The following is a 14,251-nucleotide window of genomic DNA, read 5'->3' on the forward strand; positions in this document are numbered from 1 at the left end:
ATGTTAGAACAGAAGAGTTTTCCAAGGTAGTTAGCGGGAGTCTCTCTCTCTCTCTCCTTCTCCCTTTCTGTCCCTCTCCCCCCTGTCTTCCCCCTCCCTCCCCCTTCTCTCTCCAATCCCCTTCCCCTCTTTTTGTTTTGTTTTGTTTTTTTGTTTTTTTTGAGACAGGATTTCTCTGTGTAGTCCATGCTGTCCTGGAACTCGCAACAGGCTGACCTCAAACTCTGAGAGCTTCAGCTGCTTCTGCCACCTCCCCTGGCTGATCTTTCTTTCAGCACATTTCTTTCAGCATCTCTGATATGCAACCTGTATCCTCTACATTAATTTTCTTCAGCTTGTCTTGGCATTATCATTTATTTACACCGCAGTCATTCTGTTTGCACACGTTCCTTTAGTGTGTTTCCAAGGAATTGGATGGTGCCATCTAACCGCCTGCAAGATCTCTCCCTCTCTCTTCCATTTTTGAGACAGAACCTCACTACTGAGGCTAGGATGTCTCCAACACTTAAAATTTCATTTATTTAATTAGTATACGTGTGTGTGCATGCACTCGTGGGGAGATCTGGGGACAATGTCAGGAATAGGTTTTCTCCTGCTATTGTATGGGTCCTGGGAATAGAATTAAAGTTAAGTTTTGTGCCAAACACCTTTACCCCCTTGTGGCATCTTGGCTTCACACTCTCAGCCCTGCTGGGGATTACAGGTGAGAGCCATCCCTCCTGGACTGTTTCACTTTTCATTTCAAGTTGTCATGTCCTGACTCTTAGGGGTTTGAACTCCTTCCGCAGGATGCGTTCACTGCTTTTCCTGATAGTCAAGCGTCAGGCTGGTCCACGTGGTTCCCAGTTTGCTCCCGGCCCGCCCGCCGCGGATTACATTTCCCAGGCAACCCCGCGCGGGAGGCGTGGCTGCGGGATAAAAGCAGCGGCGACGCCGAGTTCGGATTTATAGCTGGACACGATGGCCGCATGGGCTGAGCGGCTGACGGGCGTGCGGGGAGTGCTGCTTGACATCTCCGGGGTGCTATGTGATAGCAGCGCAAGCGGTGCAACCGCTATCGCAGGCTCTGTGGAGGCAGTGGCGAGGTTAGTGAGCTCAATGCAGGGGGTTCCCGGCTGTGTCAACTACCGGGGGCGGGGCGTTCGCGCTAGCTCCGCCTTCTCGAGTGCTAGCTCCACCCCTCAGGCTGGCTAGGAACCTTGTCGGGGGAAGGTTGGGTTGGTCCTAGGCATTTATGGGTTGAAGCTGTGTTTTGGAAGCAGTTGGTTAACTTGCAAGTAAAATACAGATTCAAAAAGTGTAGACTATCTCATTAATATTGCAACCTGTTAGGCCGGGGAGATGGCTCCATGGGTAAAGACACTCATTGCCAGTTGTGTGTGACACCTGAGTTCAATTCTTGGGACCCACATGGTAGAATAAGAACGGTGGCTACCGTAAGTTGCCTCTCTCTGCCCTCCATGCATGTCCTCCATCTTAAAAGTAAATAAATGGAAAAGTTACTTTAAAATATTTCTTGATGTTGCTTACACGTTTAAGTGACTATTTTTAATATACTAGGCTAAGTAAACTATTCAAATGATCCACCTGTTTCTCTTAGAAAACTTTAAATCATATACATGGCTAGCCATCTAATTCTCTTGTATTGGTTTTGATTTGAGGAGGACAAGGGGTCTGGCTCATTACACCTTGCCAATGCAGAATGCTGTCAGAGACCACAATTGGCATTAAACCTGGGCTATTTGTCTTTGGTCCGCAGATAGCTTTGTGTAATGTGGATGAGCAGTTGGAGGCTGCTCATTGTTTAGCATTATTCTCTCAATATCACTCTCTGGGGTACCCTGACCTAACTAGCACTATTTACTTATTTGCAGTTAAGTAAGTCCTTTGATCCCGAGAGGCCCTCCCCTACTTATCTGTTTGTGTGTGTGTGTGTGTGCGTGTGTGTGCGTGCGCGCGCGCGTATGGTTGTGGAGAGAGAGAACACTTGAGCAAGAGGGGTGGCACTGATGGTGTAACAAGGACACAGACTATGTTTTGTAGCACAGTGAAAGGGACTGGTATGGGACAGCTAGTCCTAGGAAACACCTAGACCTTCTGGGTGGGTGAAAGTCCAGTTTACATGTCTTTCTGGCTTCTACATTGTCTCCACTAACTCCAGAACTTAAGGCTGGCTTTGTTTCACTGAGCCTTGGATATGAGCAGTTAATTCTGTGGAGGCCCCTCTTAGAGTGTAGCGGGACAGACACTGGACGATGTAAGCAGCCAGGACGTTATGAGGATCTCATTGGAAGGAAGGTAGACCATAGTTTGTGCTCAAATGAATAAACTGAGTCACTCACCATAGATGAGTATACGTGAAGATAGTGCCAAAGCATATAAGCCCCGGGATAGTGCCACCTGTAGGAAGTGACTTCCCACTTTAATTAACAGCTGAAGAGAGTCCACCCACAGACAGGCCCAGATGCTTGTCTTCTGGATGATGCTAGCTCTCATCGAGCTGCCAATTGAGATTACCGGTGTCATACATGTGTATCTACACACACGCACACACACACACACACACACACACATATGAACATGGATACATGTACAAATATGTATAATGAAAATGAGGTTTCTTTTGGCATCTTGCCAAGAAAGCTTTCACATCTATGGCCCAGAATATATAAATCAAAAAAGTCAGCCATTGAGTGAGAATGTGGACAGAAGACAGAAGACTCACCAGGAAAGAGACACTGGTGACCCCCTCAGCGCAGGAAAGATGCTCCACCCGTTGCATTAGAAATGCAAATTCAAACTATACCAATAGGTTCTTTTTTTTTTTTTTTTTTTTTTTGATAAAACTGGGAACAAGTTCACTTTTTTTCTTTCTTTTTTTTTTTTTTTTTTTTTGAGACTTCGTAGAACCAAGTGCTGCTACCTTATGTGAGAAGACAAAATTGGCACTGCAGTAGTGGGTACAATTCTGGGTATTTGTTCTGACTTGTTTACTAGAAATAACTGAGCCGGACAGTGGTGGCGGACACCTTTAATCCTAGCACACAAGAGGCAGAGGCAGGAGGATCTCTGTGAGTTCAAGTCCAGCCTGGTTTACAAAATGAGTTCTAAGACAGCCAAAGCTACACAAAGAAACCCTGTCTGAAAGAGAGAGAGAGAGAGAGAGAGAGAGAGAGAGAGAGAGAGATTGAGAAAAGAGAAGTAATTGAAATAAAAGTTGTGTCTTTTGAAACCATAAAGGACCAAGAACAATCACTCTCCATAATCAGGGAAGAGTCGCTGTCCCTCTCTCCAGAGTGAGCACCATACAGTGTGAGCGAGGACAGCAATCACGTGTGTCCTGTTTGCAGTAGAAAAGGCAGGAATGCACATGTTCCTGTTGCTGTGTTTGCATAAACCCCGGAGAGACACTTGCTACTATTTTGGAGTCTTAGTGAAGAGATGGGGTTGGAGCATAAAGAAGTGGGTTGGGAAGAATGGAGGAAAGCCCCTTCATTGTCCAGCTTTATATATCAACATTTTTAAAGCTTTTGAACCATTCCGAATCAGAGTTATAACATGTGGCTTTCCTCAGCTGCACGCTGAGAATGGTTTTACGAGGGGCATAAAGCAGGGGGATGGCGGGGGAGGGCAGGGCAGGGAGAGAAAATGGAGAAATAAAAATAAAAATTCTTAACAACCATCTAAGATGTAACTTGAGAGCCCTCCTGATGGTTACAGTGGATGCTAAGACAGTGGGGTGGTGCCTGGTGAGATGCTTATCCTTATGCTTGGGTGTGTCTCACTGCTCGGGACTCTTCAGCAAACCTGTGCATCTGGGCATGTCTTAGTTCCCTCTGAGTGCCTCTCTTTCTCTCTTCAGCCTTGTGCTTAAGTCGAAATTAAAATATCTTCAACAGAACTTCCAATTCTGCTTCATAAACTGACCAGTCCTGAAAAATCTGATGAGAGTTGAAGCCACCACTCCTGGTTTGGCCTGAAATGAGGTCTCTGAAAGTCCAGTGGAGTTAGTTCCTCTGGCTGCTGAGGGTAGCTCTGTGGAGCTATATCTTTGTCCCCTTCGTTGCCAGCAGTGGCAGGGTCATTACTTTCCAGCCCCATGAAAAATAATGCAAAGGTGCTATGAAGATGCAGAGCCTCAGTCCCTGTCTCCATTTTTTGTTTTTGTTTTTCTCCTGTCAGGAGCACAGATGTTGGCAGGGACTGACAAGAGGTGATGCCCCTTGTCTGAGCCTTTGATTTCTAGACAGTAGTGTGGCTCTGGATAGTACACCTCCCAGTCAGGCAGTGTCCAAGGATCTCCCAGGGGCTGGCCTTTGAGGGTGAGTGTTCTCTACCCACAGGCATTTCATCAGTGATTTCTTTTATAGCTCTCTGATGTCCAAGGTGGGTGCTATTATCTCCCTTGTTTGGTTGATTGTTTTGTTTTGTTTTGTTGGAGACAGGGTTTCTCTATGTAGCCCAGGCTGGCCTTGAACTCAGAGATCTGCCTGCCTCTGCCTCCTGAGCACTGGGATTAAAGATGTGTACCACCACTGTCAGGCCTGTTGCTATCTTTCTTAATTAGCAGGCCTACTGGAGACTCAGAGTGAGGTACCTAAGCTAGGATAGCAAAGAAAACCCTGAAGCCCCACTCTGCCAGCCCCAGAGCAGGCCCTTAGCTGTCATCCTAGATCTATGCCTGGACTTATGGGGGGCAAAGGACTGGCAAGGCTTCCCTCTAAATCAGTGGTCTCAACCTTCCTACTGTTACAACCCCTTACTATAATTCCTCATGCTGTGGTGACCCCCAACCGTAAAATTATTTTCGATGCTACTTCATATCTGTAATTTTTGCTACTGTTAAATATTTTTGGAGATAGAGGTTGGCCACAGGGGCTCTGACCCACAGGTTGAGAACCACTGCCCTAAATGGTTGCCTCTGAACTGACACTCCTAGCTTGTCACAGTGCTGCCCAAGAAAAGGATGCAAAGAGTTGTGGTGTTAGGAAGGTCCCTGTGAGCTCTGGGCTTGTGCCTGGTCCTCGGAAAGCTTTTCTAAGATGTGCCTGACTACTATAGAGGTGGCATTTGCTGCTCTTGCAAAGGACCAGGGTCTCCCAACACCCACGCATGGGCTGCACAGTAAAACAACCATACACATAAAATAAATACATCTTAAAGAAATTTAAAAAGATCTGTTTTGACCCCTGCAGGCTTGCATAGCAGGGGTATCTCTCTCTGGTGTGGTGACACTGAAATGTAGCAGCCTGTGACAACAATCCTAAAATACACTGAAGGCAGCTGTGGAGCAGGCCGAGGGGAAAGCCCTCTTTATTGGAGCCTGTGAGATTATGCCCGTTGAGGGGGCAAGGAACCCAGAGGCCCTGACATTGACATCTCTGAGCTCCCCGCTTCCTTTGGTATTGGGTCAAGTCCCTAAATCTCTACCTGGTCTGCTGGAGCATCTCAAGGGACCTTTGGTCTCTCTTGACTGACAATCCTTTCCTTGCCTCATTTCTTCTGTGGCTTTGGCTGAGAATGCTTCCAAGCATCCCTGGCCCCTCTATAAGGCCAAACCTTCCTGCTCAGGCGTAGTAGGGCAGCCCCACCGCCCCACCCTCCTCCCCTGTGACATGTGCCAGAGGCTTGGGTAAGAGGTTTGCCCTCTGTTAAAACACACCTGCTTTTGAAGTTTTCCCCGGTGGGGGTAGGGTTTTCCTCTCTGGGTGGATGAGCCAATACTGGCCCTCCCAGAATCCTTCACAGATGGGTCCAGCTTGCCAGGCTACACAGCTGGGCATCCAGCTGGCTTGTGTGGCCTTGGCGGATCTTTCCCTCTGTGACCCCTTGAAGTGCAGGACTCCCTTTGAAGTTCTGCCAGAGTGCAGAGGAAGTTCCTGGGGTCAGGCCCTCAGCCGCAGAGGGACACATGAGATGGGGGTGGGGTGAGGCCCTGGGGGGACCCTGGCAGTTCCCAGGCACAGCAGCCCCCAGGAGGCATCTTCAGTTTTTGGAGTCCAGGAGGGGGTGGCTCACTGTCTTCCATTATTCTCTCTGGGTTTTCTGGGGTGTCAGATTTTTTATTATTATTTTTTTTATTTTTACATTTTCTAGGAAGTTCTCACTTATTGGGGGACGGGCCTTTGAAAACGAGATGGAGGTCACCTGAAGGAGGCTCGCCAGCCTCATTCCTTAGACTCACTTTCACACCTGCTCATTGAGTCCTTTCCAAGATGAGGGTGGAGGTCCTGAGAAGCAGAAAAAGGGGCTGAATTTTCACAAATGCAAAGGAATGCATGAATCCACACACAAACCCAGCAAACTTTAGTTGGATCCCCGCAGTACCAGGAACGTGCTGCTCTAGACCCAGAGAATCTGATAGTGAGCCAGGTGGCTAGAAATCAATGGCAGTGTGACCAGTGCCGGAGACCAAATGGAAACCAATAGTGAACAAGTTGTGCTGGGTAGGCTAGTGTGTCAAGTAGACCGAACCTGGACTGTATGGGTGGAAGTCTGGGGTTGCAGGTGCTCACAGGCCTCACAGGTCCCATGAGCATCGAGTTGACATCCAGAGAGGTGAACCTGAGAGCTTCCTAGATGCTCTTAGATGGAAGAAGGGCAGCTTCACCCTATACCCCCATACACACACTTAGTCCTGGAAGCTGCTGGGTGGGGCTGACTGACTGTTGTAGGACCTGTGGGCAGGTGTAGACATCTGTAACCGCCTGGGTCCCCCCCCCCCACCCCCCCAAAGGCATTTATTGGAGCCCATTTGTGGGCAGATTGGGCTCCCTCAGGGAAGCCATTCAGAGGCAGGCAGGGCACAGCAGGGGCTGCAGCACAAAGGCCCTGGCGGCTGGGCAGGCCCTAGTGATGGCCCCGAGGCATCTGCATGTGAAAGGAGATGAGCATTTACTGCATCCTGTCGAAGGCCACTAAAGCACATCTGGACCAGCCTAGGCCAGACTGGCCTTTTTGGGGCCAGCGGAAGGAGCCAGGCTTGGCCTCAGCGCAGGGCAGTCTCATAAAGCAATTCCCACCCAGAATGGTGAGCCAGGCCTAGCCTTCCAGGTGGCTCCTCTCGATCCTCAGGGTGAAGTCATAGGGACGCTAAGGAAACCCAGATGCCATACAGAAAGTCTGGGTGCAGCAGCCAGTGATCGGGAAGGACAGCTTTGAAATCTGGCTAGTCCTCACCTCTAGGACCTCAATGCTCAGCTGTCAGGACAGCATTCAGTCAGGAGGACAAGGTTCCCAGGACCATAACAGAGAAGAGAGTGGACCATGCCAAGTTGCTTTCTCTCAGTCCCATCTCTGGGCCAAGCTAGCCCAGGAGTCAGCTGGGGAAGGCTCTTGCTTGGGTTTGCTTACCCTGCCTACCAGGAGCTCTGGTGACTCCACCCAGGCCCTGGGCAAGGGTCTCTACCCTTGGGCAAGAGCTGATGGTGATATTGAGTGATATTGCCCTTTTCCTGTCCACAGGTGAGCCATGATGGGGAGGGCATGAACCAGAACCAGAGCAGCGCACTCTTTCTTTCTCCTGGATTCTGGGTTGTCTGTTTTGTAATGTCAGCCAACGCTTGAAGTTTCATAACATAGGTAACGTCTTTCAGTTAATGTCCTTGCCAGCACTTGATTCGGAGAAAAGCCCAAGGTCTATGCCATCACCTCTGCCACAGTACCTGCCTCAGACTGACCCTGTGGGTCTTTCATAGCCTTTCTTTTAAGTTCCCTCCAAAGCCCAGAGCATCTCCCTCTCCTGATCTTTCCTGTCTCCCCTTTCCCCAACTCTGTGTTCAACCAGAGTAAGGTCTTAACTCGTTATAACCCTCAGAGTAAATTTTAAAAATGACATTTAGTTAATTGTGCTTGTACGCACATGCACACATGGGAAGGTCTGAGAACAGTTTAAAGCAGTTGGTTCTCTCTTTCCACCATGTGGATCTCAGGGCTTGAACTCAAGCCATCTGGAGCCTTTACCTGCTGAGCTGGCTCACCAGGCTGCAGTCTCACAGAACGGTTGTTCTTCTATATTTCATTTGGGGAAAGAAAACCCAAATTAAGCAGGAAATCAGAAGAAAGAATGTTTGCTGAGAGATCAGTCAGTGCAAAGCCTGAGGGTGTTTTGAGGAGTGAGGGTGGTGAGGTTGGGGGTGTGTCGACTGCACACATCTGATTTGTACGCCAGCGACCACCCAAGGGTATCAGGAGAGAGAGTGGCTGAACAGTGCCTTGTCCAGACTGTAGAGTCTCTGGATGACACCGTATCCAGATTGCAGACTCTGTGTAGCTGGGAAGGAGAGAGAATTAGCTCTTTTGATTAGTTCATATTTGACCTGAACTATATGTTTATAAATAAGCTATAGGGTGATGTATATATACAGTGTAATGGAATACCATGAGGCAAGGGGGTACATTATTTAGTAGGCCCGAGTCAAAGTACACCCCTGAGAAATTATGACCTACAACAGACCTGGGATAAAGGGGCTTATTGGGGGAAGGGAGAGGCGCGAGGACCTGAGGAAGAGGTAGAGGCAGAGGAGTAGACATGTAGACAAGCAGACATACGGGAGCAGAGCCGTGAGGGCAGAGAAAAGGGGTGTCGGGGTGGGGTACCCACAGAGAACAGATAGAGGAGATGCTGAGAACAGACAAAGAGCTGGAGTGGCTGACTAGTCTGTTTTTAATCCAGCACACACCTGTCGCACCTGACTGGGGTGGGTCGTGGGCTAAGCAATTGCTAGGTGCCTGAGGGCAAGCCAGCGAAATGCCTGAAATCTAACATATAGATACCTTTAAAAAATGATTTCATGGTTTTATTTAGTTTGCACTGTGTGTGTGTGTGTGTGTGTGTGTGTGTGTGTGCGCGCGCGCGTGCGTGCTTGTGCTATGGCACATATGTAGAACTTAGATGTTAACTTGCAGGAGTCAGTCCTCCTTCCACCACGTGGGGGCTCAGGATCGTCCTCTGGTGACCAGTCTTGGCAGTGGGCTCCTGTACTGGCTGAGCCACCTCACCTTACTGGTTACTTTCGAGATGAAGATTTCACTTTGCTGCCCAGAACATAGGGAGACCTGAGCTGCTGAGGCCACGAATATTATCCTGCTCCTGTTTCCCAAGAGCAGCAGTTCTGGATCTTTCTAGTAGCCCTTTCATACAGTTCCTCACATTGTTGGTGACTCCCAACCATAAGGTTATTTCGTTGTTACTTCATAACTGTAGTTCTGCTACGGTTACACATCGTAATGTAAGTATCTGATATATGACGCCCCCCCACCCCCACCCCCACCCCCACCCCCACCCCTGCCAAAAGGGGTTGTGACCTATAGCTTGAGAACTGTTGCCCTAGGATCCCAGGTGCTCACCACTGTGCCTGACTAGTATACCATCTTTTTTTTTTTTTTTCTTGGTTTTTTCGAGACAGGGTTTCTCTATGTAGCCCTGGCTGTCCTGGAACTCACTTTGTAGACCAGGCTGGCCTCGAACTCAGAAATCCGCCTGCCTCTACCTCCCGAGTGCTGGGATTAAAGGCGTGCGTCACCACGCCCAGCTCATATACCATCTTTTTTTTTTAATATTTATTTATTTATTATATATAATTACACTGTAGCTGTCTTCAGACACTCCAGAAGAGGGCATCAGATTTCGTTACGGATGGTTATGAGCCACCATGTGGTTGCTGGGATTTGAACTCAGGACCTTTGGAAGAGCAGTCGGCGCTCTTAACGGCTGAGCCATCTCACCAGCCCATACCATCTTTTAAAAGACAAATACACCCACCCCCCTCTACCTGGCTGGTGTCATAATTGATCTGTGAACTTGAGCTTGCAGGAAGGAGGCTGAGAGCCTGAGGTGAGTGTGGGAGGCTGTAGTTGTCTCGGCTGTAATCTCAAGCATGGTAGGCAAGATCACCCTGGAAGTCAGAGCAGCCAGTGTGGGTGTTCTGGATCAGAGTTATTGATTTATCTTGAGTGTGGCGCAGGTAACCCGTGAAGCTCACGTAACCCGTGAAGCTCACTTACGATGCCAAAGCCCCCAGGACAGAGAGAGAAGCTGATTAGCAAAGCAGTATTCAAGCACTGCTTGCTGTTATGAGATGGGGGATGGGGAAGGTTGACGTCTCCCTGTCATGGTGCCTCCACGATACCTACCAAGTCCTGATGCTGCATCTCCCTGAGTAGAACTCCCTCACTCAGGGCTCCTCTCCCTTGGTCTTGCTTCATGGAAACCCTGGCTTCCTATTGGACTGAACCTGTCTAGTAGAAGGTTGAGATGGCCAACACCGGCACATGTCACCATGTAATCATCTCTGACATTTACTATTGAGTATTTGCAATTTGCCATGTACTTCCCAGTGTCTCTTTAAATATCGAATCAAAACCCTATCTGGTATCTGCTATGAATGCCTTGCTGCATAAATGAGGAACCCGGCGTTTGCTTGACGTAGGCAGCCAGCTGCAGGACACACAGGGAGGCATGTTTGCTTTGTGAGCCCAGCTTCCCCTTGCCCATGGGTTACTTGACCCTCAACCATCTAGCCTGCTCAAGGCCACGGCTGCTTGGGGATGACTGCCTGCCACCTGAGTTTGCAGGGCTGGAGAGTGAGATTTGTTCCCATGGCTATCCCCAGCGTGCTTCATCTCCCTCAGTCTCCCTTTTGGGTGACCCACTTAGGTCGGCAGGGCACCAGGATCTCCCCGGTTACCAAGTTCATGTGCTTGACTCACGTGTTTGTCAATTGCTATAAAATCGATGCTCTGGCCTTGGCGTATCCCTGTGATCTGAGCTTAAGCACGTCATAGAGAACACAGGTTGGATGTTCTGAGGGCAGGTGATGTGGGCACCAGCACAGGGACGGGGTACTATGTGTTTTGTAAGGGCCTTGGCTGGGGACCTGCCTAAGTCACATGGCCTTCCTGAAAGCACTTGCCCTAATGGCCTTCATCCAGAGGAGCTAAGACCTGGCCACTGTGCACTGCTGTTATGCTCTCTGCTCAGAGTTTGGACTCTGACCACACATAGTGACCACACATATGGGACACTGCTCAACAGTGCCCACTGGAGCTCGAGAAGGTTGGGAAGGCTGGACTGGGAAGGTGTAGCAGGACCAGCCTGGCTTGTGCTGTGTTTGAGGCTTTCCAACCCTGGGAGTTTTCTTCTGCTGTCAGTGAGTGAGGAGTTCATGGAGGTCTCACAGGTCTCAGAGGTCTCAGAGGTGTGTCTCTTCTGTGCCAGTCTTGATAGTGTCTCCAGCATGGAGCCCAAGAGCCCTCTGAGTGCCAGCTCTGAGATGGGGCAGCTTATAATCCCCGTTTAGGAGGAAACTGGAGAATCGGGAGTTCAAGGTCATCCATGGCTACATATTGACTTTGAAGCTCACCTGGACTCCTTGGCACCTTCTTTATAAAGGGAGGGAGGAAGGAAGGGAGGAAGGAAAGGAGGGAGGGAGGGAGGGAGGAAGGAAAGGAGGGAGGGAGGGAGGGAGGAAGGAAAGGAGGGAGGGAGGGAGGGGGGAAGGAGGAAGGGAGGGAGGGAGGAAGGAAAGGAGGGAGGAAAGGAGGGAGGGAAGAAGGAAGGGAGGGAGGGAGGGAGGGAAGGGAGGGAGGGAGGGAGGGAAGGGAAAGGAAAGGAAAGGAAGGAAAGGAGGGAGGGAGGGAGGGAGGGAGGGAGGGAGGGAGGGAGGAAGGAAAGGAGGAAGGGAGGGAGGGAGGAAGGAAAGGAGGGAGGGAGGGAGGGGGGAAGGAGGAAGGGAGGGAGGGAGGGAGGGAAGGGAGGGAGGGAGGGAAGGGAAAGGAAAGGAAAGGAAGGAAAGGAGGGAGGGAGGGAGGGAGGGAGGGAAGGAGGGAGGGAGGGAGGGAGGGAGGGAGGGAGGGAGGGAGGGAAGGAAGAAAGAAAAGCTTTTCAGGAGCCAGGCATGGTAGTGCACGCTTAAGTCCAGCAGTCAGAAGGCTGAGGCAAGAGGTTTTGGTTTTGGTTTTGCTTCTTTGTTGTTGTTGTTTAATTAAGGCTCTCTTGGCCTACTCTGTCTCAAGAAACTAAGCCAAACCAAATCCATTCTGGTACCCTCTGGCTGCGGAGGATCCTGGGGAGCTAGCTGCCTGTATTTTTCAAATAACCCTAGAGGTAGTATTAAGATCTTCTTCCCTTGTGATGGTTTGTTCATACTACATGTTAACTGGAGCTAGAATTAATGTGGAGACAAATCTCTGGGCATGTCTGGGAGGGATTTTCTAACGTGGCTAATACATGGGAAGGCCTGCCCTGTATGTGGATGACATCATTCTATGGGTTACCGTATCCCAGGCTGAATAAGAGGGAGAACGCTAGCTGAGCGCCAGCATGCAGCTGTCTGTGCTTCTCACCTGTGAACACAAATGCCGCCGTGCCTTCTCCACCATGATGGGATGTTCACCCCTTGAACTGGGAGCCAGAATAGACCCTTCCTCCCTCAAGCACTTTACCAGGTATTTTTCAACACCAACAGAAAAGTAACTGACTGACACTTCCCATAGGAAATGGCCTCTCACGGCCCTGCTTCCCATTTCGATAGTATGTGAGACCCTCCAATTCACCCTAGGTGAGGTCTGAGTAGGACTAGTGGTTAGAGTAGTGGAAGACTGGAGGAAACTTTCACAATCTCTGCCCCATGAGCTTCTCTGGTACCAGGTGGGCCTTGGATCCAATTTGGAATTTGAGTCATAGGTCACTCCCAGTAAAGGATCTATAGCACTACTAGATTTGGGTACCACATCAGACTCACTTTGGACAGAAACCAGAAGGCTTTCAAATAACCTCCATGCAAGGATATGCCAGTCATTCCCTGTCCATTGTGGACCCCAATGAGCCTGTGAACTACCATTTCCCAAGTTTGAGATGACTTCACGGACATTTAGCTTGTAAGCACATGGTTTAAGCCCTTTGACGGCCCTGTCCTGTAGGGTCCCGCTGATCCTGCTCAGTAGTTCCTTACCGTCTTGTGGTCTCCATGAATTCTTTTGGTTTTGGGAACCCTGACTCTTCCCACAGCCCCATAGCTCTACCTAGTTGTTCATATGCCACGGACCACCCCAGTCGGGTCTAGGGGTCCCTGGAGTGAGGGTCCTCGAAGCTAGGTGGGTAAGGATTCGGCGGTGACAAGCAGAAACAAACACAGAGGCAGTTTGAATCTGAGTGTATTGTGCAGCTCTCAAGCAGGGGATTTTATACATTAAAAAACCAAACATTACGTCTCTTAGAAACTGTATCCAGTGAAACAATCACAAATACCAACAAAAGTCATTTGGCACAGTGAAGCACAAAAATCATCCAAGCATTACCACTCTGAAACTATGTATTCAGTGAATCACAAACAGAAGAGGTAACATCATTATAAATCATCAAAATATAACAATTCTAAGAGGATGTATTCAGTGGGGGTAGCCATCCAAGGCTAGTGGCATGTTTACAGAGGCAGGTTAATAAATCTTTATGGTCAGCACTCTTAACAACTGAGCTAATTCTCTAGTCCCATGGTCAATTTTTATTTAATAATATATAATTATTATTACGTAAAGCCTGATTTTTTTATAAATCTTCAACACATAAATTTAAACTATTTTAATTCTTTCTAATTAAGGCTTTCTTTACCATATACCAAAACCCACCTCTGATGACACATGTGTAACCATATGAAATTTTATTGTTGGGAAAGTTTTTATCTATCATCATAGTTTTGTAAGTGATTTAAAAAGTAAAGCGTTGGTTTCCCCGAGGATAAGGTCATGTTAGTGACCTCATTTCTAGAGATGGTATCTTACCCATTATTCTTGCTTAAGATCTTGGCCTGGGCTACCAGGAATATATGAAATAAGAAAAGAATAAGAGAAAGCAAAACAAATAGATTGCCCTGAGAACTATGGCTCAATAATTTTTCTCGAGAAGAGTTCCACAACCAGTTCCCATAGGCCTCCCCTTTTGAAGTTAATTGCCTCAGTCTGTGGAACTTGTCCCACAGATCCTACTGGAGGTGGTGTGGCACCTAAAGTTGTAGTCCCTGGAGTGGTCCCCAGGAGTGCTCTGCCCTGTCTGCTCTTGTGACACCCATCGAAGCAAAGGACATGATATGCTGAAGTCACCACTCTGGTTTTCAGGAGCCCAGAGCTGGCAGAGCAACAGGAGGAAAGATGTCTTGGTGTCATGCAGGGGATAAACTAGTGGAGGGTGGCCTCTGTGTGAACAGGATAAGGTGGGGCCTTTGGAGGGAAGAGCATGTGGACCTGGCCTTAAAGG

At 48.9% G+C, this 14,251-nt stretch overlaps 1 protein-coding gene across 3 annotated transcripts in view; it reads left to right on the forward strand.

The window, feature by feature from the left end:
• The first annotated feature begins 869 nt into the window (after window positions 1-869).
• The window catches only part of Lhpp (phospholysine phosphohistidine inorganic pyrophosphate phosphatase), a 95,806-nt gene continuing 82,424 nt past the window's right edge, over window positions 870-14,251 (forward strand). The window contains exon 1 of one of the 3 annotated variants that reach the window (XM_006508298.4): window positions 870-1,085. In XM_006508298.4, coding sequence (XP_006508361.1) covers window positions 961-1,085 — 125 coding nt within the window. In that variant the 5' untranslated portion in view covers window positions 870-960. The remainder of the gene's footprint in view (window positions 1,086-14,251) is intronic. The other 2 variants (XM_006508297.2, NM_029609.1) reach the window with 2 other exon arrangements.

The sequence above is a fragment of the Mus musculus genome, chromosome 7 (genome assembly GCF_000001635.26).
Source record: "Mus musculus strain C57BL/6J chromosome 7, GRCm38.p6 C57BL/6J".
Lineage (NCBI taxonomy): Eukaryota > Metazoa > Chordata > Mammalia > Rodentia > Muridae > Mus > Mus musculus.